The 22,420-nt window shown below is 25.0% G+C and overlaps 4 protein-coding genes across 11 annotated transcripts; 3 read left to right on the top strand and 1 right to left on the bottom strand.

Annotated features, from left to right (window-relative positions):
* Positions 1 to 573: 573 nt before the first annotated feature.
* LOC122853237 lies at positions 574 to 3,812 on the top strand. Its single transcript, XM_044153584.1, has 5 exons — positions 574 to 2,281; positions 2,416 to 2,673; positions 2,752 to 3,167; positions 3,242 to 3,396; positions 3,485 to 3,812. The coding sequence occupies exons 1-5, from the start codon at positions 1,519 to 1,521 to the stop codon at positions 3,789 to 3,791; spliced, it is 1,899 nt and encodes a 632-aa protein (XP_044009519.1). The 5' UTR covers positions 574 to 1,518; the 3' UTR covers positions 3,792 to 3,812.
* A 143-nt stretch (positions 3,813 to 3,955) lies between these two features.
* On the top strand, positions 3,956 to 18,011 carry LOC122853232 (transcription factor CP2-like protein 1). Of its 2 annotated transcripts, XM_044153571.1 has the most exons (12): positions 3,956 to 4,364; positions 7,544 to 10,051; positions 10,130 to 10,355; positions 10,666 to 10,804; positions 11,442 to 11,522; positions 11,796 to 12,155; positions 12,258 to 12,402; positions 12,473 to 12,685; positions 12,753 to 13,001; positions 13,081 to 13,157; positions 15,558 to 16,219; positions 16,298 to 18,011. In XM_044153571.1, exons 2-12 carry the CDS (start codon positions 9,911 to 9,913, stop codon positions 16,345 to 16,347), a joined length of 2,343 nt encoding a protein of 780 aa, XP_044009506.1. In that variant the 5' UTR covers positions 3,956 to 4,364; positions 7,544 to 9,910; the 3' UTR covers positions 16,348 to 18,011. The 2 variants fall into 2 exon arrangements, with proteins under 2 accessions (XP_044009506.1, XP_044009507.1); XM_044153572.1 differs by lacking the exon at positions 11,442 to 11,522 and having other exon boundaries at positions 3,957 to 4,364.
* On the top strand, positions 5,628 to 7,299 carry LOC122853259 (probable inactive tRNA-specific adenosine deaminase-like protein 3). Its single transcript, XM_044153621.1, has one exon. The coding sequence runs from the start codon at positions 5,641 to 5,643 to the stop codon at positions 6,727 to 6,729; it is 1,089 nt and encodes a 362-aa protein (XP_044009556.1). The 5' UTR covers positions 5,628 to 5,640; the 3' UTR covers positions 6,730 to 7,299.
* Positions 16,818 to 22,292, bottom strand: LOC122853241 (4-coumarate--CoA ligase-like 1). 7 transcript variants are annotated; one of them, XM_044153592.1, is made up of 9 exons: positions 21,817 to 22,292; positions 20,264 to 20,539; positions 19,986 to 20,193; positions 19,435 to 19,607; positions 19,165 to 19,348; positions 18,929 to 19,080; positions 18,669 to 18,852; positions 18,274 to 18,599; positions 16,818 to 18,200 (listed from the first exon to the last, which is right to left on the bottom strand). In XM_044153592.1, the coding sequence occupies exons 2-9, from the start codon at positions 20,510 to 20,512 to the stop codon at positions 17,925 to 17,927; spliced, it is 1,752 nt and encodes a 583-aa protein (XP_044009527.1). In that variant the 5' UTR covers positions 20,513 to 20,539; positions 21,817 to 22,292; the 3' UTR covers positions 16,818 to 17,924. The 7 variants fall into 7 exon arrangements, with proteins under 7 accessions (XP_044009527.1, XP_044009524.1, XP_044009531.1 ...); XM_044153589.1 differs by having other exon boundaries at positions 20,264 to 20,535; positions 21,817 to 22,291; XM_044153596.1 differs by having other exon boundaries at positions 21,622 to 21,822.
* Between the last annotated feature and the right edge of the window lie 128 nt (positions 22,293 to 22,420).

The raw sequence follows: 22,420 nt of genomic DNA, 5'->3' as shown, positions 1-22,420 counted from the left end.
ATTCCATTGTAGCTGATGCTTCAAACAAAATATTTATCCAATTTGTTAACCTTCAGGTTCAAATTACAAACAAATAAATAAAAAAATATAATTATTTTTTTTTCCTTTAAATCTATAGTTGAACAATGGACCAACGACAATACAAATAGAAAAAAAAAAAAAAATTAGTATAAATATTTTGTCTGTTTAAATGTAGTTATTCTGTGGATAACTAAAAAAAATAATTAAAAATAAAAATATATATATTTTAATTAATAAATAAAAAAAAATAATAATAATTTGAAATTTTTATTTTTTAAGCTACATGACTGATAAATATTGAAACAAATATAAATAGAAAATTAGTTTAAAAAAATTAGCTGTTAATTAGAAAATACATGATAATTAATTAAAAAAAATTTAAAAAATTATTATTTTATTATAATAATTAAACTCTATTTAAAAAGTTATATAAAAAGTGCGTAATTTCAATCAAATGCCTTTTTAATAAGTACAATTATTGTAAATTAAAAAAAAAATAAAATATAAATTTTCTTTTCGTAATAAAAATTATTATTTTTTTGTAAATGTATAAGTATTTTGTATATTAGAGATAAAAAGAGAAAGAAAAAAAAAATAATAGCAGCTGTATGATGAACAGGGGCACGCGCTCCTTAAAATCGTAACGGTCGTCACATCTGCTAGAAAAATTTTCAAACACATTCATTGAGTATAATTATGTACATATCGTCATCATGTTTCGTCAAAGAAAATCTATTTAAATTTGTCGAAATTTCATAGAAAAATTTTATTCATCATCAGCTTTTTATTCAGAGTTAAATTGTCATATTGTTTTAAATTTTTAGAATGACTTGGTTGACTTTTTAGACAATATGATCATGTTGCAATGTGCTTGTTGATGCGTTGATAGATTCAGGGCCTGGATGTTTTTAAATACCATTGGCTAGTGGTGATGGTGGTGGTAGCAAATGCACAAAGTGGTAGGGCATATATATACTTGACAACAGCAAAATAAATGTAAAAAAAAAAAAAAAATAATAAAACGCCACCGGGCCCGTATCAACCCCTCTGTAACTTACTACGGAAACCGTCATTCTCGTTTTACCGATGTGCAGCTGCCCTGTTTGTCTCTGACTCGTTCTCTTTCTTTCTTTATCCTTCACCACTGAATTTAATACAAACGGTCGTTTTATTTTTATACAACATACCATCAGTTTTATTTTAACAATCATACAGTATACATCTAAAATTTTATTATAAATTATTAAACAATTATCATATAAAAACAAAGCAAATTGTAGAAAATTTAAATTAGTTACTCCAAGTTTAGTAAAAGTAGTGAAAGAAATTTTTTAAAATAAAAAACAAAAGTGCATTAGTGAAAAGCAGTGGTTTTTTAAAGAAAAAAAATTGAATAAAATTATCAGTGATGTGTTATAAAAACAGATATAGATATTATTGTTAAAATTGAAAATTATTTTTAGTTAAAAAAAAAGGAAAAAGAAGGATATAATTAAAATGTCTCAATCAAGCCAACCAATTCCAATTCATTGTTATACAAATCCATCATTTTGCCAACAATCAGAATATACACATAATGATCATATTGATGATTTACCACCACCACCACCCCAACAATTTCAAACTGATGAATTACCACCACCTCCACCACCAACACCACCAAGTACAATAAATAATGGAGCAATTATACAAATACAAAATCAACAAACAGAAACAGCTAATTATCAAACACATTATGCTCATACAAATCCAACATTTCAAACACGTCAAGAATTAAATAATTGTATTGAACTTGATACAAGAGTTAGATATGCAAAAACACCAGATAGATATTGTTATGTTGATGATGGACATGTTAAAAATATAAATAATATTGAAACACAAAATCGTGATAGAAGAATAAATTATGAAAGAGATAATAGATCAAGATATGAATTTATTGATGATGATGATGAACCAGTACCATTACAACAACCAATTCAATTACAAAGAAGAGCATCATTAACAAGAATTGAAACAGTTAATCATCGTCAAAATTTACAATTTCATAGACAAGCTAGTTATCATGGTCAACGAATGCAAACAATGTTATCAGTACCAGTTAATCGTGTTGATAATGATATTAATAATCCACAAAAAATACATAAATTAAGACAAGATGATAATAATGTTGTACGTTATGCGTTGGTTCCTGCTGATGAAGCTATTACAGATGGTGATTCTTCGTCTTGGATAAATACCAACTACTCCTCCCCTCGAGGTAAACTTTTTTCATTTTTTTTTTTTTTGTATTTTTAAATAAGTTTCGACGAAAAAAAAAAAAAAACCACACTGTCTATAATTTTATGCATATAATAAGCAGTTTTCTATATGAAATATTTGTACTTTTTTTAGGTCGTTACGCACGACTGCCAATGCAGGATGAAGAACCACCAATTTTACCTGATCGTAATTTACGTGAACAAATTGAATTACGTGAAAATATTGGATCAAGAAATAATATTGCAACACAAAAATTACATGAAATATTAACAACACCAAGAAAACCAAGATCAAAATCAGAAGAAAGAAATTTATCACCAGGACGTAGAACACCACAAAGAGGTTTACAATATGCAACTCCACCAGCAAGTACAACTGCATCACCAACTGGTATTTATTATACATAAATATATTATATTAATAATTAATGTATTGCCTTTTAATTTATTAATTGTTTTTTTATTCTAGGACGTGTTATTGTAGCTGGTACAAGTCGTCGTGGTACTCCATCTGGTACACCACAACGTGCATTTTCACCTGGTAGAGTACCTCAAACATCAACACCAAATAAAGAAATACCACCAGCAAGAAGATGTCTTCCATTGAATGAACAACAAGAGCTATGTCCAGCAAGTAATTGTGGTCGTTCAAGATATACATCACGTCATCAAGATGGTACTGTATCATTAGCAGCATCACCAATTGAATTTACATCAAAGTATAATGAATTACCACCAAGATATGCATATGTTGAATCAACATCAGAATCCTTGCCAATGGTTATTGGATCAACCAAGTATCAGGTTCTTCCATCTCGTAATGAATCAACACAAAAAAGACCATTTGACAGTGTGGAAAATGCATTTATTGCAAGAACAGCTGTTGTAAGTTTTGCATTATTAAATTATCTTTTGAATAATATTCATTCATTGTTAATTTAAAATTTATAATATTTTAGGTACCACCATTATCACCACCAAATAGTGAAGCTAATACAACATTTGCCAGTGGTTTAGACAAAGGTGATAGAAAAAGTGCACCATTAATTCTTGTACTTGTTGGAATTTTAACATGTGGTTTAGCATTTTATCTTTCTTGGACCCAGGGGAGAAGGTAAATCAATCATCAATAAATTATAAATACATTAAAAAATATTTATCATCAATTTCAGTGATGTTGATATTTGTTTTTTTGTTTGTAGATATTACTTTGATAGTGCTGCTGGATGTGGAATATGTTGTGCACTTGCTGGTGCCAGTAGAAGTCTACGAAAAACATGGACTGGTTTTAGCTTAGCTGGTTTAGCAACTTTAAGTTGTGCTGGTCTTTTATTAATAGCTATTAAATCACCACGTTCAGGTTCACCATTACATGATATAACTGCTGGTGTACTTTGTGGTGTATCTTTACTTGGTGCTGGTCTTGCTATTTTAGCACTCATGTCACCAAAATGTAACTTTGGACGTCATCGAAGAGTACACTCTTGGATACCTCAATTTGCTCCATAATTTATATTAACAAAATATCAACACCAAAATCTTGAATAATAATTTATTTTAAATTAAAATATGTTAAATAAACAATTAATTATTGAGAAAATTAAAGAGGGTTTTTTTTAAATTTCTCAGTTGAATATTTATCGGCTTGTACCGACTGTTGATACGTCAATTACGTCACAAAAATTCCAAGAAGACATATGTTTATCAACACACAAAAAAAAACATACACAAACATAAACTGATTAATTTTCAATATGTACAGATAAAAAAGTATGATACCAGCTTAATTCTTAACACAACTTTACGTTTGATCAGGCGCCATTATCATCAACTTTAAGTGTGTACACGTTTTTTTTTTTTTATAAATTTTTCTCATTTACATACGTCTACATAAATTACAATTATATATTCCCCCCCAGATTGACTAGGTTAATGTACTCAACACAAAGTTTAAAACCAGTTGTTCACATAATTTTTTTCTATAAAAAATCTGTGTTTTTGGAAACGCGTGTTATTCCATCTTGGAAAAAAAAAAAAACAGCCATTAATATTGGACAATTGATGTTAAAAAAAATAAAACAAGTAAGTAATATATATTTATATTAAATTATTTAATTTGACACAAGGCAAGATGTTGAAACATACATAACCACAATTGGATAGCAACAAGACATTTTTATTTTTTAACTTTTTTATCATTAAAATATCAAATATACAAAAGTAAACAAGCCCTGGATAACCTGTTGATTACCACTCAGGCATGTCTGGTAATAATAGATTTTAAAAATTAAATAAAAAATGAAGGCGGGAATAAATGCGACTAATTTGATTAAATAACATTCAATTTAATATCTCACATTTTTTAAAAATTTTTTGTAGATCCATCAAGCTGTTTAAAAAATAACAAACTATCATTTTTCCTTGAGCTTTTTAGATGGAAAGATTGTCAAGATATTCAGGTCAAGGTCAGCTAATTAAATAATAGATCATTTATTTTTCTAAATACAATTCGAAATGGGAGTATATTGTAAATATTTAAAAAATTATTTCAATGTTTATTTTGCTGGATAAAATATTAATTTTGTGTTAATTGTTTAGCTGGATGATGGTAATTGTTATTTAGATATAAATGCGTGCTTCTTCAATCACGTGTATTTCGAATGATAAATACACTTGTCAATTACGTAGAGAAAAAAAAAATTGAAATAATAAAAAACAAGACTCAATCAAACAAAATAAATATCGTGTAAATTATAGCAGTTTGTGATCTTAATTATTTTTCTATTGATCAATTAAATTTTTGAGTATTAGTCATTGATTAAATGTCTGTGAATTATTGCCAATTTATCAACAAAAACAAAATTAATTAGATATTTTCAATTAAATTAAATAATTATTTTATTTTCTTTATAAATTCTTTTTTTATATTAAAAGCTTTATAAATAAATTGTTTATAGAAATAATATTATTTAATTTAATCGAAATTATAATTTTTAAATATTTTTAAAATTCATTTATATTAATTCTCTGAAATAAGATGATCACGTAACTGTCTATAACTCTGTCAACTGATTTGACCATGGCCTAACTTGATAGTTATGATAAATCATTCCTCCTGCAGCTAAATTTATATAAATTTTTTTTTAATTTTCCAATAAAAAAACTCTTTTTATTCGTTCATTTTCTTCAATTTTTTCTTTAATATTTAGCTAGATAAATAAATTTCAATTCACCCTTTTAAAATCATATTTCCTTTTGCTATGTTTATGGTTTTTTTTTTGTTTTAAATTTATAAAATGTATTCGGATGAAATTGGGAAGAATGAAGATACCATCTTTTCAGATAACGGAGTGAAAAAATGTCATCAAATATTAAAAAAAAATCATCATCAATGGATCCAACAATTGAAAGAATAAATATAAATCATCCAATACCAATTTTAGGTGATGAATTTACAAATAATATACCAGAATGTGATGCATTTATTGGAATAATTAATGACAAAAAAAATACATCAATTGCAATAAAAAAAATAACAAATATACTACCAGGATTTGGACATTTAAAACGTTGCTCTGAAGGACGTTTATTACTTGCATTTGTTAAAAATAATAAACACAATAATATCGAGCAATCATTTGATTCAATTGAAAAATTAAAAAGTTTTCTAATTGATGAAAATTTTAATTTAAATATTTTCAATGATAATATTAAAATAATATCTGTTCCTGCATTATCACCAAAAACAAAATTACAAGCACAAATATCATCAAAAATTTGGCCAATTAATTTTCATCCTGATCCTTGTATTGAATCAATAATGAGTAATAAATTTTTCAATGATAATCAACTTGAAATAATTAATAAATGTATGAAAATTTGTTCTGATATTGTTGATGTAACATCAGTTAAAAATTTACAATGTCATGGTAGTGCTGTTATTGTTGATCCAAATGATGATTCAATGAAATTACTTGCTGTTACAACATCACAAACAGACAAACATCCAATGTGGCATGCTGCTATGTTGGCAATTGATTTAGTTGCTAAAATTCAAGGAGGTGGTGCATGGAAACTTCATGAAGAATCATCACCTTTAGATTCAACATCAAGAAAAAGAAAATTACAATTTAAACTTCCATTGTGTTATCCAGGATGTCTCAAAGATCGACTTAATTTAACAGATAGTTTGAATTTTTATTGCCCAAAAGATGATACTAATGATGATCCAAAAGATGTAGCATATTTATGTACAAATTATTGGATATTTTTACAAAATGAACCATGTCCACTTTGTGCAATGGCTCTACTACATTCACGAGTATCAATGATATTTTATAACAACACAAATGAGACACTTGGTGTTTTACAAACAAAAGCATATTTACATACATTGCCTGGTTTAAATCATCGTTATCGTGTATGGAAAAATTTTATCAACGCTTAAAATCCATTGAATATAATTTTACTTAAACAAGATTTTATATAGACAATTTTTATTACACTCAAATTATCAAGTAAATGATATTCAAACGTTTGTAATTCATCATTGGTATACATCGTCAATGTCATCTAAAATAACTGTTGATTAATTTTAATGTCGAGTACTTTAAAACGTGTCTTTTCAATTGTAAATCATTTTTATTTATTTAAATCAAAATTCAAAAATACATGCTCATTGTTGATCAAGCAACAGGAAACATTATTTAATTCTAATACATTTTTTAATGTTTGTTGAATAAATAAATAAAAAAAAAAACCATAAACTCGTATAAATAGTTTAAAAAAGAACCCTCACCCTGTTCCCTTCGACAAACAACTTCCTGCTTTAATTTTTTTTTTTAAAAGCCAATTAACATTATAGACATGACATTGCAGCTTGGCATATATCAGTTGCATATACGCGAATTTTTTTTATATTTGAATTTTTATTGATAGAAAAAAAAAAAATAAAAAATTAATAACGAATGGCGTATGTAGTCGACCTAAACGATTGACATCAATTGTCTCAGTAACACCAGCTTATATATAAAGTTTTATTCCACAAATTAAAAATATTCAACAAAAAAAATTTATATTGTTAAATTAACTTGTCATAATTATTTGTCTTAAACTATTTAACATGAAAAAACAATAATAAAAATTGTTTTTTTTTAAATTATTCATTATCAAAATGTTTGATGTTTATAATAAATTTTATCAATTATAATATACAGAGGTCGTTTGATAAATTAATTATTATTTATATTTTTATTTTTCAGAAATTTTATTGTTGATGAGAGTAAATTGTTTGGTAAAATATATTGTCGACAAAAAGATATACCTTTGATCAAACAAAATGATTATGATACATGTATGAAATATTCAGACGTTGAATTATGAGTGGTACCAATTGATGCCGAGACGAGAACGATATCTTATTGGTCAGACGTTTGATCTCTCTGTGACTTTTGAGACACAAATTCTGCGCTATTACAACGTGCTTTTCATCATCTCTGTCATAATTTAAACGAATTCAAAGCTATCAAGTCTCTGTCGTTATATTGCATTGTTACATTACTTGTCTTGATAACTCTACTGTGAACAGTTATATTTTATAAACCAACTTATCGATACATCAACAAGTCAAGTTTTATTTAAACTCATAACTTTCATTAGTTTTTTAAATAAAATTAATAATATAACGTGAAAAGCTAAATGAGGATTATAAAAAAGTATAATTAAATAATGATAATTATTTAAACAAGTTAATTATTTTATATTTTTTTTGGTGACAGGTGTTTTATTGTGAGTTAAATGTTAATTTGAGTTTTTGAGTTTTATAAGTTTGCCATCATCAGATAGAGTGCTTGACGAAGAACTCGAGGATATTAGAGTCTTCCGGTAATCGAATGGCACAGTTCTACTGGCTCTTGCTATTTGAGAGGCATCATTGAACACTTCCTCAGTAGCATCATCACTAACAGCATCCTCTCTCTTGTTGATGTGCATTGTGAATATTCAACTGGATTTTAAATATTTTTTTTTTTCATTTTTTTCAACACATTATTGTTGATTAACAATTATTAAATTTTTTTTGTTAATAGCTAAAGTTTTATATATTTTAAAAAATACAATTTAAATATATATTTAGTTTTTTTTAATGAAAAAAAGTATCATCAAATTAGTCGCAATGGAGCGAAGGATGTTAAAAATGTGGTGACTATACGACATGTCAAGGCCCTTGTCGCCAATAAAATTTAAAACAATTTGTGCATCATAGATTTTAGGCAAAAAAAAAGAAAAGAAAAAAGGATTGTTAAAAGAAGAGAGATTGGAGAAGAAAGAAAAAAAAACGTTTGTGATAGAAAAGAGAAGAAAGAGAGTTAATCAAAAACAAAACAAAGATAATTAAAATAAAAAAAAAAAAATATATCAACAAACAAGTTGTTGTTAATGATAAAAAAATTTTAAATAAATAAAAAAATCTTGACGACAAGCTAATACTCATTACACAATTATATATTCATAAAAAGTGATTAAAATAAACACTTGAAAATATTTTAAATAACAGTAACAGTTGGATTTATTAATTGTGTATTTTGTGTCAAAAAAAAAAAAACATTTATATTTTTCTAAAAAATATCAACGAAATTTTGTAATAAAAATTGTCTTGATTGTGCTTTAAATTGCTCAATTGAGAAACAGTCTGTGTTGAGTACAAATTGAATTTTATAAGAGGAAAAAAAAAAGAAGTTTTATTTGATAAGTGAAAATATTTATAAAAAATTTGATTGATTGCATTGAAATAAATATTAAAGTCAAGATGATTTTCAGCCGAGGTATTGCAATGGTTTTCAAAGACGCTTTTATTGTTTTTTCACGTTTTATGTCATTAAAGTCCAGGGGTTGTGCTTTATTAGAAACACATCGACAGCGTGAAACAACTGGCATTAAAAAATTGTATAACAGTTTTTTCGTAATGTTTTAAGGGTGATTTTAAAATATAAAGAAAAAAAAAAAACAATCACCTATTGATTGCTTCATTTTTTTTTTCATATATTTAATCATTAAAATTAATAAATAAATCATTTTTAAAAAATCCCAAAATATTATTTATATTGTTGGCAAAAAGAAAGAGAAAAAAAAAAAAAACAAAAATGTTTTTTTTTTAATATGTAAGTACTCAATATAAAATGAAATTATTAAAAAAAAAAATTTATAAAAGTACAATTTACATTAAAAACCAAAGAGAAAAATTTATGCAAAAAATATTATTTTAAATTTATTGATAAAAAAGAATAAATAAATTTTTAATTAAATAATAAAAAAAAAAAAAACAAAAAAAAAAAAAATGGATTTAAATTGAGACAAGAAAAAAAATAAATAAAACAGTGAAAAAAAAAAATATATATAAAAAGCAATATTATGTGGGTACATGACTTGTTGATAATGGACTTTGAATTCTGCTGATATGATTTAAATTATTTTTTTTCCTATGCCTCTCAACTTAATTATACGTAAAAGTATAATTAACTTAAAATTTAAAAAATCAATAATTAAAATATCAAAGAAAAAACAAACAATAATAAAATAATATATCTATAATTTAATAATAATATAAATAAATAATAAGTAAACATTCATAAATGGAGTTACAAGTAATGATGGAAGCTAGTACAGAATCAATGAATGGAACAATGTGGCTTGGTCATTCATCATCACCATCATATCAACGTCTATCACCACCAGTACGTTATGATGTACGTGATGTTAATGCACCTCAACAAGTATGTTATTCTCCTATAACACAAGAATAATAACTAGGCATAATAAATAATAATGACTATTTATTTTTATTATTACAGATACCAATGGGTTATCACGTTTCAGATGGTGCAATATTGTGGCATGATAAACGTGAATCACTTAAAAATTCACAACATTTAAACAATGAAATATCATCACGTGATAATTCACCAACATCTGATAATCAATCAGGTTATCAACAATCATCCAATGGCCTCAAACGACGTGCTACTGGATCACATCAATCTATTACTGAATTAGATAGAAAACATTCAAGAAGAGACGGTAATTTACATTTTATTATTTTTTTTTATTTTTTCCATTTCAAATGACAATCATTTAATTTTATTCTATTGCATTATCACTGATTTGACCAAGGCCATAACGTAAAAAAAAAAAAAAACAAGGAGAGACTTATCTCAAAGGTTTTTTAGTTATATACCACAATGATGGGTCAATTGTTAATTTCCGGATAAAATTTATGAGTTTAAAAATCACACATATAAAATTGCTCATTTATAAATTATCCAAAATAATATAAAAACAATTGTTTATTATAAGAAATAATTAATTTTTAATATGATTATATTTGTAGGAAGTAATAGTGCTGCACAAGGTTGGTCATCAAGACAAGTTGAAGAACTTGCTGAACATCTTGTTGCTGATTTTGATGATCCATTATCTGCTCTTGCTGCAAATGATTTAGCAAATGCTGTTGCATCTTACAATATGAGGTAAACAATAAATTTATTTATTTATACAAATAAAAATAATTGAATTTATCATTGTATCATCAACATCATGAAAAAAAAAAATATGTTAAATGATATCTGGTATTTTAATCTCAGTGTGTGACATTGTAATGAATGACTGATTGATTAGTGTCGATAATTTTAATGAATAATGTGAATTAGTTATGAGCACATAAATTAATAGTATATGTGTGTAATATAAATATATATTTTATTATGATATCGTTTGTGGGGTAGAGTTTAACTTGGTACTTGAATATCCAGTTATCGTCGGTTATAAACTAACCCATTTGCTTGATATCACTCATTTTGTAGGAGGAGTAAAATTCACCCGACAATCTACACTAACACCTCATCAGGGAAGGGATTTATTTTAACATTGATATATATATTTTATAACAACAACATATATCAACAATTAAATTACATAAATATTTACACACAACTTTTTTTTTTTTTTTTTCTTTTTCTTTTTTTACTACAAATGTTATTTGTCAAGCCGAGGTAAAATATAATTTAAAAATAGAAATAATATTAATAGTAGTTTATAATTATTAATATTATTTTTATTTTTTATAATAAATTATTTATAATTCTGAAGAATGGGGTTAAATTTCAGTGAAGCCTTGTTGGCATTGCCTTCGCTCACCGTCTTCAAACAGGAAGCCCCTTCACCAGAAAATCATATTAACAATAACAAGTGAGTGTCTATGTTTTGTTGATTAAAAAAATATAATTATTTATAAATAATTCGGCTGATAATAAAATATTTGAAATGGAAAAAAAAAAGTTGAATGTATATCTAACTAAAAATGCATGTCATCCATAAACTTCATATTTTTTTTTATCTAAAATTAATATCATCATGTTATTTTATAGATCAAATAATTTTTTATTTAATTGTAAAAGTATTATTTCTATTATGTACTAAATTTTCATGAGTTTATAATAATTTATTAAAATATTGTTTCAGTATAAATGATGTAACACAAATAAATATCAATGGTACTCATCAAGATAATAATATTGGTCATTCAGTTGAGCCTGATAGTAATGATAATAACAACAATAATAATACAACAAGTATGGGTATTACAACAACGACAACAACACAACCAACAACATCATCTACAACGACAAATAACAATGCCATTAACAATGTCAGCAATAGTAACAATAGTCCACGCAATGTCAATGAAGAAACAGGACAATCATCAACAACAAGCCTTCATCAACTTTTGTATTCTAACAATGATGATTATCCACCAACATCATCATCAGGAAATCATGTATCTTCATCACAACAAGGCAATGAATTTAACGAAGATAGTCGGTAATATATTTAAACTTAATTTGCTTAATTTAAACAAACAGAAACACTTGACTGTAATTGTTTCATAAATTATTTTGTGTTTCGTTTTGAATTTCAATACAGATTTCAATATGTTTTGGCTGCTGCTACCAGCATTGCTACCAAAGTAAATGAAGAAACTTTGACATATCTCAATCAGGGACAATCATATGAAATTAAATTAAAAAAACTTGGTGATTTATCAGCATATCGTGGTAAAATATTAAAGGTAAAGTTTAATTAATTAATAATAAAATTAATAGCTTTTTTAAATATTAATAACTGTTTAATTTTTGCAGTCAAATATACGTATTTGTTTTCATGAAAGACGTCTACAGTATACTGAACGTGAACAAATGTTAGCTTGGCAACGTGGACGTCCTGGTGAACGTTTACTTGAAATTGATGTTCCATTGAGTTATGGAATGATTGATGTTTCACAATCTTCATCAGCTAAAAATAGCATAGAATTTATGTGGGATCCAACAAAAGAAGTTGGAATTTATATTAAGGTAAATTTTATATATAATTTTATTATTAAAATATATGTAATTTAATGTTTAATTTGTTTTTCATCAGGTTAATTGTATAAGTACTGAATTTACACCAAAAAAACATGGTGGAGAAAAAGGAGTACCATTCAGAATTCAAGTTGAAACAAAATTACCAGGTGGACCACGTTTACATGCAGCATCATGTCAAATTAAAGTATTTAAATTAAAAGGTGCTGATCGTAAACATAAACAAGATCGTGATAAAATTATGAGACGTCCACCACATGAACAAGAAAAATATCAGCCAAGTTATGAGTGCACAGTTTTATCAGATGTAAATATTTATATTATCAAAATATTTATAAATAAAATAATTTAAATTTTCAAATGTTAATTATATTTTTTGTTAACAGATATCATTTGAAGCATTGTCACCAATAAATTCATCATTTCAAAATGAAGGCAGTTCTTATATAACAAATGATTCAATGTAAGTAATATAAATAATATTTTTTAACTCTCTAATATAATAATTAAAAAATTTAAATATATAAATATTTAACACTAGAATAACAAGTAATAATATTTTAATGATTATGTTGAAAAACAAAATGAGCATTAAAATGGAAAGTACATTTTAATTAAAACAATTAGGTCACAAAAATTGAAGTTAATTTTTTATGAAGTAAATATTATTTTCAATTTATTTAACACATAGTTGAAGTTCAATTGTTCATAAATAGCAAGTTTAGTTTGTCACAATACTTCAGCAGTATTAAACGAGGATATTGTGATGATAATAATTTGTATAAATTGGGTAAAACACGTAAAGTCATTTAAAGAAAAAAAGAGGCCAAGTAAATCAACAACAAAGTTACAAATTTATGTCATATTAACTATCACTAGTATCATATAGATACTGTGAAAAACTGACTTAATCATAAAACGAGTTTTAAAAAAATATAACTGATAACAAACCAAGTGTTGTTGGCATTGGTGGTTCGTAAAAAGAAGAAGAGAAATAAAACGAATTACATAGGTGTATGTGTGAGACGTGAGTGTTTGCGTTAATTTAACATCGTTTATACAGTTGCACGTGATTCGTCAAACTCGAGGCTTCTATCCTATATTATAAAACAACATATAATCAAGTCAAATCAAACTTAAACTAGCTTGAACCAGCATAAACCAGCAGTGTTATAAATGAAACAACAGCGCTGTGCCACCTTGTGCGGTTATCATATGAACACACACCAGTTATTCATATCGAAATTAACGAACAAACACCAAAAATATACATTAAATACAATCAAATAAAACTTGATAGTTTTTAATCAAATCATTTTGACTAATTGATTTTAAAACTAAAGCCAGAATAGACTAGCTTAATATCATCAAAAAAACTGGCTCAATCGGCTTTTTATTTTAGAAATTATTATTATATTTTTTTTTATCCTCTTTTATCTTGTTCGGTGAGTGAATAATCAAACAAGAAAGACAAAGATAAATTTGTTTAAATTATATACTGTGAAGGAAAGGCCTCGAGTACCTCCACTCGGGTGAACAGTCAGTATAGAAACAAGGCAACAAGCAACTAACAGTGAACGTTAACTCATTTTTTTTTTTTTCACTCTGTTATCTAGTTAAAATTTGTTCTATTTTGTGAATTTTTTAAAGTTATATTTCATATTTATTATTAATTACTTGATGATAAGTTGATTTTAATAGAATTGCAGTCATGATTTACCGTTAGTGTTGGGTTTAATTATCTTTCATTAAATATTCAATTATTTTTTAAATTTTATTTAAATGTTTGCTTGAAGTTTATTATCAGTAAAATTGTTATCTCTTAAAGAATAGAAAAAAAAAACTGAAAAACAACAAAACACGTCGTAAATTCTATAATTAAATTTTCTTTTTTTTTTAATTTTTTTACTTGGTTGCTAGTAAAACATTGATTATAGAAAAATTATATATTTTTTAACGTTTAATATTTTTTGAAAAAAAAAAATATAACAATAAACTGGAATTCTGGGAATGTTTTTTATTGCTTCATTAAGCAATAAATTAACAAAAGAAAAAAAAAAATACTGTATGTTTAACAACAGTCATAAATTTATTGTAAATAATATTATTAAAATTATCAACGTTTCGATGGAGTTGTCAATAGTTAAATTTACACCAAAATCAACAATTGTATTTGTAAAAATTTTGGGCTGTCGTGAGGATTTACATCCAGACCAGGCACGTTTCATAAGCTGACGAGAACCTTGATCATCGGTAGACCGATGTTTTTTTAAATTATTATCATTCGATTAAATAACACACACACACACAAATTAGGATAAACAAAAAAATTAAAAATTAAATAAAAAAAAACACAAAATTAAGTACAAAAAAAAAATATCAACAACAACAATGAAAAATAATTCAATTTAAAATTACAAATAATTACTGTTATTCGTTGTTAAAATAAAAAAAAAATTAATAAAATTAAATTGAAATGTCCCGAGACATGTCAAAGTGGTTACTTAACGAAAATAATAGACCACCAATGCTATTGGTTTACGAGATAACAATTGATGAATATGGATCAGTAGGTATCAAAGTAATAGCTAGATATTTACATAGATTATTTAATGAAAAACCAGGCCAAATAATTCATGAATCTAGTCGTAAATTTTTTTTTAGTCTTAATATATTAAGACGTAATGAAAATAATGTTAAAAGACTTGGAAAAAATAATAGATTTAATTCTGGTAATTTTGTTGCAAGAATATTGAGACATGGAAAAAAAAATGTGTAAGATAATTTTAAATTAAAACATAATTTTTCAGCATTATCATATTTATTTGTTATTAAATTTATTAATAGATAATTATTGTTTCAGTACATCACAAAATTTATCAAATAGTGGAGATACATCTTCACCATTAACAGTGGTACCAGTTGCATTATCAATAGCAACACCAGAACATCAACTGGTTAATAATTTGGATCAATCATCAAATGAAGAAACAAATGTATCAAGATCAATACAAAATTTAGTATCACCAGTATCAATATTACCAGATCAAATATCATGTAATGAAGTAAATAATAATACATCAGTTGAATTATCAGCTGATGCAAATGCTGTACAAACTGTTGCATGGTTACGTGCTAGTCGTTTTCAAGCATTTGAAACAACATTTACAAATTTTTCGGCTGCTGATATATTACGTTTATCACGTGATGATTTAATACAAATATGTGGTATTGCTGATGGTATAAGATTATTTAATGCATTACATTCAAAAGCACCAACACCAAAATTACGTCTTTATTTTGCTATTGAAAATACAAATGGAGTTTTAATATGGCGTGTTATTTATCTTGATAATTTAACAAGTGGTGCACTTGCTACAAAATTACTTGCTACATTTAATTTACCAAATGATCGTTTACATTCCATTTTACTACAAGGCCCACAAGCAATTCATGTTCTTGTTTCTAATGATGTTGTTGCAAATATGAAAGATGAAAGTATGTTTTTAATTGAAACAATTAAGGGTAAGTTGTTTTAATTTAATTTTTATTTTTCTTTTAGAATTTTTTAATTATATTTTTTTTCTTTTATTTTTATTGTAGATTCATCAAGTGAACGATACAAGTTACTTTTAAAACCATCGTCACGTTGAAAAGAAAATTTATGTATTGATCATTCAACTTCCAGTTGATAATATTAATCGACAATATATATTATCCATTATTGTTGATCTTGAAGACAACAGACTACATTAAAAAAGTAATATTATTTTTTTTCTTTTTGTCAATAATTTAAGTTATTTTTAATTTCAGTTTCAAACTGAAAATTTTATTAATGTTAATTTTTTATTGTTTATTTTATTTGTTTTTATTTGTTTTATGCCAGAGATAGAATCTCAAATATTGGCTTAGTTAGAAATATTGTTTAGAAACATCTATTATTATTCAAAACGTTTATTTTATATTTTTTAATTATTGTTTATCGATTCATGTAAAGTAAAGTAGTCATTTTAATGATCAATGATGCAATTATTTATACTGCACTAATTACAAACTCAATTTTATTATTTCTTTTTTAAAAATAAGTCAACAATTGCTTGTCAATTTTTATTGTTTCTTTGCATCAATCATTTGACTATTTTATCTACTTGAAGAGAATTTTTTATAATAGCAATAAGATTTATTTTGTTTTTTTGTTTTGTTCTTTGAGTAGATAAATTAGAGTTGAAAATTTACGTTAAACTCAGGTACCTCAAAAATACCGTAACGTATTTTTTGATAGAAAAATAAATATGTTTATTGATCAGCAGGCTGATATCAATTTTGATGATAATATCTACCACATGTCAATTACGTAGTTTATATACAATGTTATTATTATACACTCTTTTGTATACATTTTAATGAAATTTTATAAAATATATACAACGAGTAAAAGCACAAGAAAGAATTACATTTTATAATAGTTAAAATATTATTAATATTGTTATATAAAAATATAAAATATGCTGTTTTAAAATATAAATTTCTATATTTTATTACAAGCAATATTTAATAATCAAAAATAATATAGCTAAAAAATTAATTGATAAATTTTTAAGATGTTATTTTATCATGTTGATGTTTAAATAAAAAAATAATCTTTATAAAATTTAAAAAACCACAATTTTTATAAATTATTGTTGATTTTTATTGTCTTCCTATTTGAAAAAAATAAAATAAATTAATTGATTATTATAAATAAAAGTTGAGGCAATAAATTAGATGATTTGTTAAATTTTTTTAATTAATTTATTATTGTTTCACGTTTGGTAAAAAAATAAACAAATGAAAATATTTTAATCGTATTAATTTTAGTTTTTTGTTTCTATTTGTCAATAAAAAAAATTTTCAATTCAAAATTAAACAATTAATATAATTTAGAACATTTAATATATATTATTTTTTGTTTGTGAATAATTTCTTTTTCTTTACAAATTATTATACAATATTTAACATCAAATAAAAGTATTTTTTTTTTTTTTTTTCGATTTACAATATATTGATAACAAAATAGCTAGAGAATTTCTAGATATTAAATGATTTTAAAAGGCACAAGTGTTTTTATAAAATTGGCTTAATTTTATTCTAATGAAAAAGTTACTTTATCTTATATTATAATTTTTTTTTTTTTGCTCAATTGTTTATAAAATAAGAAAAAAAAAAAAAAGAGAATTAAATTACCCTGATATTAATTATGATCTTTTAAACTTATTCTTAATATTTTACCAGTAGCATTTCTTGGAATTTGATTGATAAATCTTACACCACCTTTGAGTTCTTTAAATTCTGATACTTTTCCTTTCATATAATTCTGTATATTTTCTTCAGTGGCACTATGTTTATCTTTTAAAACAACAAATGCTCGTGGTACCTCACCACATCTTGCATCAGGAACACCAATAACAGCAGCATCAGCAATATCTGGATGTGTTCTCAATACTGCTTCCAATTCAGCAGGTGGTACCTAAAAATTCCACAATAATTATATGAATTTTTCATTATAAATTTAAAAGACATTAATTATATAATTTAATTACTTGAAATCCTTTGACTTTAATGAGTTCTTTTAATCTATCTGTTATATAAAAATCAAGATCATCATCAAAGTATGCAATATCACCAGTTTTTAACCATCCATTTTGAAGTGTTTTTTTTGTTTCTTCTTCATTATCTAAATATCCTTTCATAATATTTGGTCCTCTCAGCCAAATTTCACCAGTTTCACCTGTATTTGCAATGTCATTACCTGATTTTGGATCAACTAATCTCACTTCACACTTAATTATTGGACGACCAATACTAGAAAATTTACGATTTGATAATTCCAAAAATGCAACACATGAACATTCAGTTAATCCATAGCCTAAAATAATTATTTATTTATTAATTTTCAATTATAAGATATTTATATTTTATTTAATTAAAAATATACCTTGTGCAATTTGTAGATCTTTACTTGTTATACCAAATTTTTCATACATTCTAAGTACATCAGTTTCAGCAAGTGGTGCTGCACCACTAAATACTGATCGCACAGATTTAAAATATTCAGCTTTTACTAGTGGTGATGCTCCAAAAAATAATATCATTGATGGTACACAATACATCAAAGTACACTGTAAAATTAATTGCATATTTAAATAAACATTAAAAACAATTGAAAAAAATATTTCTACAAATTTTTCAATCTACCTCATTATTTGCTAGAGCATTGACAAATGAGTCAGGTGTAAAAAATGGTAGTGTTACTAATTTTGCTCCATCAGAAAGTCTTGGTAGCATAAGTCCAACTGCTCCATAAATATGAAAAAATCCAATTGATGCTATAATTATATCTTGATATCCTGTAAATCATTTTAACAAAACAAAACCATTTATATTTTTTCTAGAATTTAATAAAATGTATTTTTTTTTTAAATTTAAATTACCAGTGTTCATGAGTGTTGAACTATTGTCAGTCATAACAATTGTTGAAACAAGATTACGATGTGTTAGCTGCACACCTTTTGGCATACCAGTTGTTCCAGATGAAAATGGTAATATTGCAAGTTCATCTGGTGAACGAAATACTTCTTTAATTGGTGGCAAGCTAGAACCTTTTTCGATGAGATCCTGTTAATTTTTTATTTATAATTTTCATATTATATAAATCTTATTAATTTACATTACAAAAAAGAAATTTATTAATATCAATTTACCTTGAAAGAAATTGTTCCATCAGGTACACTTGAATTTTTTGTATCTTGTACAACAATTATCGGTGCATTTGGTGGTAACACAGCTCGTCCAGCAGCAACAGCATTTGGAGCAATTGTACCACATGTAATAAGTGCTTTTGCTTTTGAAAATTTCAATTGTCTTGATATTTCATCTATATAATTTTATAAAATATAATTAATAATATATTATTATTATTATGTAACATAATTAATATCAATTTATTCAAGTGCACAAGTCCAAAGTCTGTTTTTCGATTAAAATAAAAATATCAGATAAATTTACAACGTCTAGAGAGATGAGTATAGTGATGGGCGTTGTTCGAAGGTCATTTTACTGACGAGCCCACCTCAATTTTAATTCTCAATGAATCATTGAATTTGTTAGATAAGATTTTAAAAAATAAAAAAAAATGTCAGATCAAAGTTCAAGTAGAATTTATTGTTGTATTGAAAATATTTAAATGAATATGATAATATTGATAAACAATAAAAGTAAATTAACATATTAATTAATAGTAATAATAATTTACCAATTGTGTACATTGGATTGACTGTTGTAACAACAAGACCAGCTTCTAATATACCAAGAAATGATATTGGACTCTCTGGTAAATTTGGTAAAATTATTGCAACAACATCACCATCTTGAAGTCCCATGTTCTTCAAACTTTTTGCAATGCAATTTGCTTTATCACGTGCTTGTGCATATGTATATTTTCTTCCAGTAATACCACATTCCTATAAAATAAATTAACAAGGTATTATTAACAATAATAATTCAATTTTAATTGCAATTTTTGGTACATACCACAGCTATACGTTCTGGCCACTTGTTCATATTTTTCCAAACATAATCTTGTACTGTTAATGATGGTAAATCAATGTCTCCATATGGTGATGTATAAATTCTTTCACCATTATTACCATCAATTATTTGTGCCTTTGAAGCAGTTGAAATTTTATTAAATGATGATATTCTTATTATATTTGAGCTATGTTTAAATACTGTTCCCACACGTTGTACTCCACGTACAAGAGTTATCATATTTCGATACATTTGTGTATTATTTTATTAACTATTAATCTGAAATTTAAAAATTGCATCAAATTAATTATTTTTAATCACAATTTTAGTTGAAAAAAAAAACACCAAACAACTAACAATATTTAAATTAATATTAACAAAATTATATTGTATTTAATTTTTGTATTTTTAAAATTAATAATATTTAAATTTATAATAATTTCAAGTATATTTTAGTTTTTATAAATATATTTTTTTTCATATATTTTAAAATGATATTTACACGAGTAAAGTAGAACGCATACTAATGATTCGAGTCTAAAGTCCAACTTTAATATTGAGCAGTTAAAAGCGATAAATTAATACAGGTTTTATAACAAGTGCATATACATGTTTTATACTTATATTTGCAATAGAAAAAATAATATATTTTTTAATGAAAAAATTAAAATAGTCAACATGACATTTCCGGACATTGACAGATAATAATATTGACAGTAAAATAATTATATAATTAATTTTAATTGTTTTTCATATTTATCAAAATTTTTATATTATCATTATGAACTTGATGACACTGAAAATTTTATATATTTTATAATAAAAATATTTAATTAATACATACAGTATGCACAATAACGCACTATTTTACAATAAATAAATTATTGAGTGTGTTTACGTTTTTATATTAATTCATGACATCAATGAGTCTGCATTATTAACTGTGTGTCAATTTTAAATGTTCAAAGTCTGCATATGATATTTTATTAATAATCAATTTATTCATATCAGTATAAATATTATTCTTTTGAATTAAAAAGGTTTTTATTTTTATTTTAGCTTTCACACACATAATTATTATCTTGATTTTTATAAACTTTATCAATTGAATTAAAATAATAATAATAATAAATACTTGCTTTTACACATTTTGATAATTAAAAAAAAATTTTTCCGTTAACCTGATATCACACGATCAATGTGCATCGACCTGTCTTTACACACATTGTAGAAAAAAAAAAAAAACTACTACTTGAAAACGTCTCTTTTATAAATGCATTGATAAAAATAAATTTAATTAATTATTTACACTGTTTAATATTATTAACAAATAATTAAAAGTAAATTTTAAAGATACATACTTAAATTTAAAAAAAAAATTAAGCTTGGAGCAAGTTGGTATTTATAATTTATGTGTTAAACATAATTTTGATGGAATAAATATAAATTAAGTTTATGTTGTATACCGCACAATATATTAAAATGCATATGAAGCCAAACTTAGCGAAATAAAAATGATATCACGAGGCTTCTCTTCTGGCTTTTAATATCCCTACCTCTTTGATGTTTTAGAAGGCTCGACTAAATTCAACAGCAGTCTGATTTATTTATTTTTTTATATTTTTTTTTAAAAATTTATCCTCATGCACGTTGGCTTGCTATCTTTATTTTTTTTACACTCAAATTATACGTGGAGTTTGCGCAATTTCGATTAACCAAAGGCGTAGAAACCAGCGAAATTTTTTTATGTCTATAGAAATTGTATATTTTAATATAAGCTATATGATGTGTCATTAATGCACAAACACCGTAGAAAAATTGTTTAACATTTCTACTAAATTTGTACACAATTTGCACAATTTTTACACAGCTTTATTGTAATATTTGTAATAAAAAATACTGGAATCATTCAAAAACTTTCACCCAAGTTAAATAATAGAATTCCCCTCCAATTTATATAAATATATTATTTTTTTTTTTTGCTCCAAGAACCGGTCAACATTCTGTTACCACCACGCTTGGTCATTCACGACAGTGACAGATTAATTTTCAACATTTTATGCACTCGCTTGGAGCTTTATACCAGGGACGTATCTAAATTTTATTATCATTCATGTATCAGCAAAAATAGAGCAACAATTAAACACCTCTTTTATTGTT

This window comes from Aphidius gifuensis, linkage group LG3 (genome assembly GCF_014905175.1).
Source record: "Aphidius gifuensis isolate YNYX2018 linkage group LG3, ASM1490517v1, whole genome shotgun sequence".
Lineage (NCBI taxonomy): Eukaryota > Metazoa > Arthropoda > Insecta > Hymenoptera > Braconidae > Aphidius > Aphidius gifuensis.
Note: the sequence above shows the minus strand (reverse complement) of the source record. Positions and strands in the feature narration are given on the sequence as shown.

What these genes read in the sequence shown, in the direction of transcription:
- LOC122853259 (XM_044153621.1), top strand. Translation starts at nt 5,641, where the DNA reads ATGTCATCAAATATTAAAAAAAAATCATCATCAATGGATCCAACAATT.
- LOC122853237 (XM_044153584.1), top strand. Translation starts at nt 1,519, where the DNA reads ATGTCTCAATCAAGCCAACCAATTCCAATTCATTGTTATACAAATCCA. An exon ending in CAACTACTCCTCCCCTCGAG is followed by an intron (nt 2,282 to 2,415) that starts GTAAACTTTTTT and finishes TACTTTTTTTAG; the next exon opens with GTCGTTACGCACGACTGCCA. An exon ending in TTATTGCAAGAACAGCTGTT is followed by an intron (nt 3,168 to 3,241) that starts GTAAGTTTTGCA and finishes ATAATATTTTAG; the next exon opens with GTACCACCATTATCACCACC.
- LOC122853232 (XM_044153571.1), top strand. Translation starts at nt 9,911, where the DNA reads ATGGAGTTACAAGTAATGATGGAAGCTAGTACAGAATCAATGAATGGA. An exon ending in AAAACATTCAAGAAGAGACG is followed by an intron (nt 10,356 to 10,665) that starts GTAATTTACATT and finishes TTATATTTGTAG; the next exon opens with GAAGTAATAGTGCTGCACAA. An exon ending in GTTGCATCTTACAATATGAG is followed by an intron (nt 10,805 to 11,441) that starts GTAAACAATAAA and finishes GTTAAATTTCAG; the next exon opens with TGAAGCCTTGTTGGCATTGC.
- LOC122853241 (XM_044153592.1), bottom strand. Translation starts at nt 20,512, where the DNA reads ATGTATCGAAATATGATAACTCTTGTACGTGGAGTACAACGTGTGGGA. An exon ending in GGCCAGAACGTATAGCTGTG is followed by an intron (nt 20,194 to 20,263) that starts GTATGTACCAAA and finishes TTTATTTTATAG; the next exon opens with GAATGTGGTATTACTGGAAG. An exon ending in ATGCTCTAGCAAATAATGAG is followed by an intron (nt 18,853 to 18,928) that starts GTAGATTGAAAA and finishes TTAATTTTACAG; the next exon opens with TGTACTTTGATGTATTGTGT.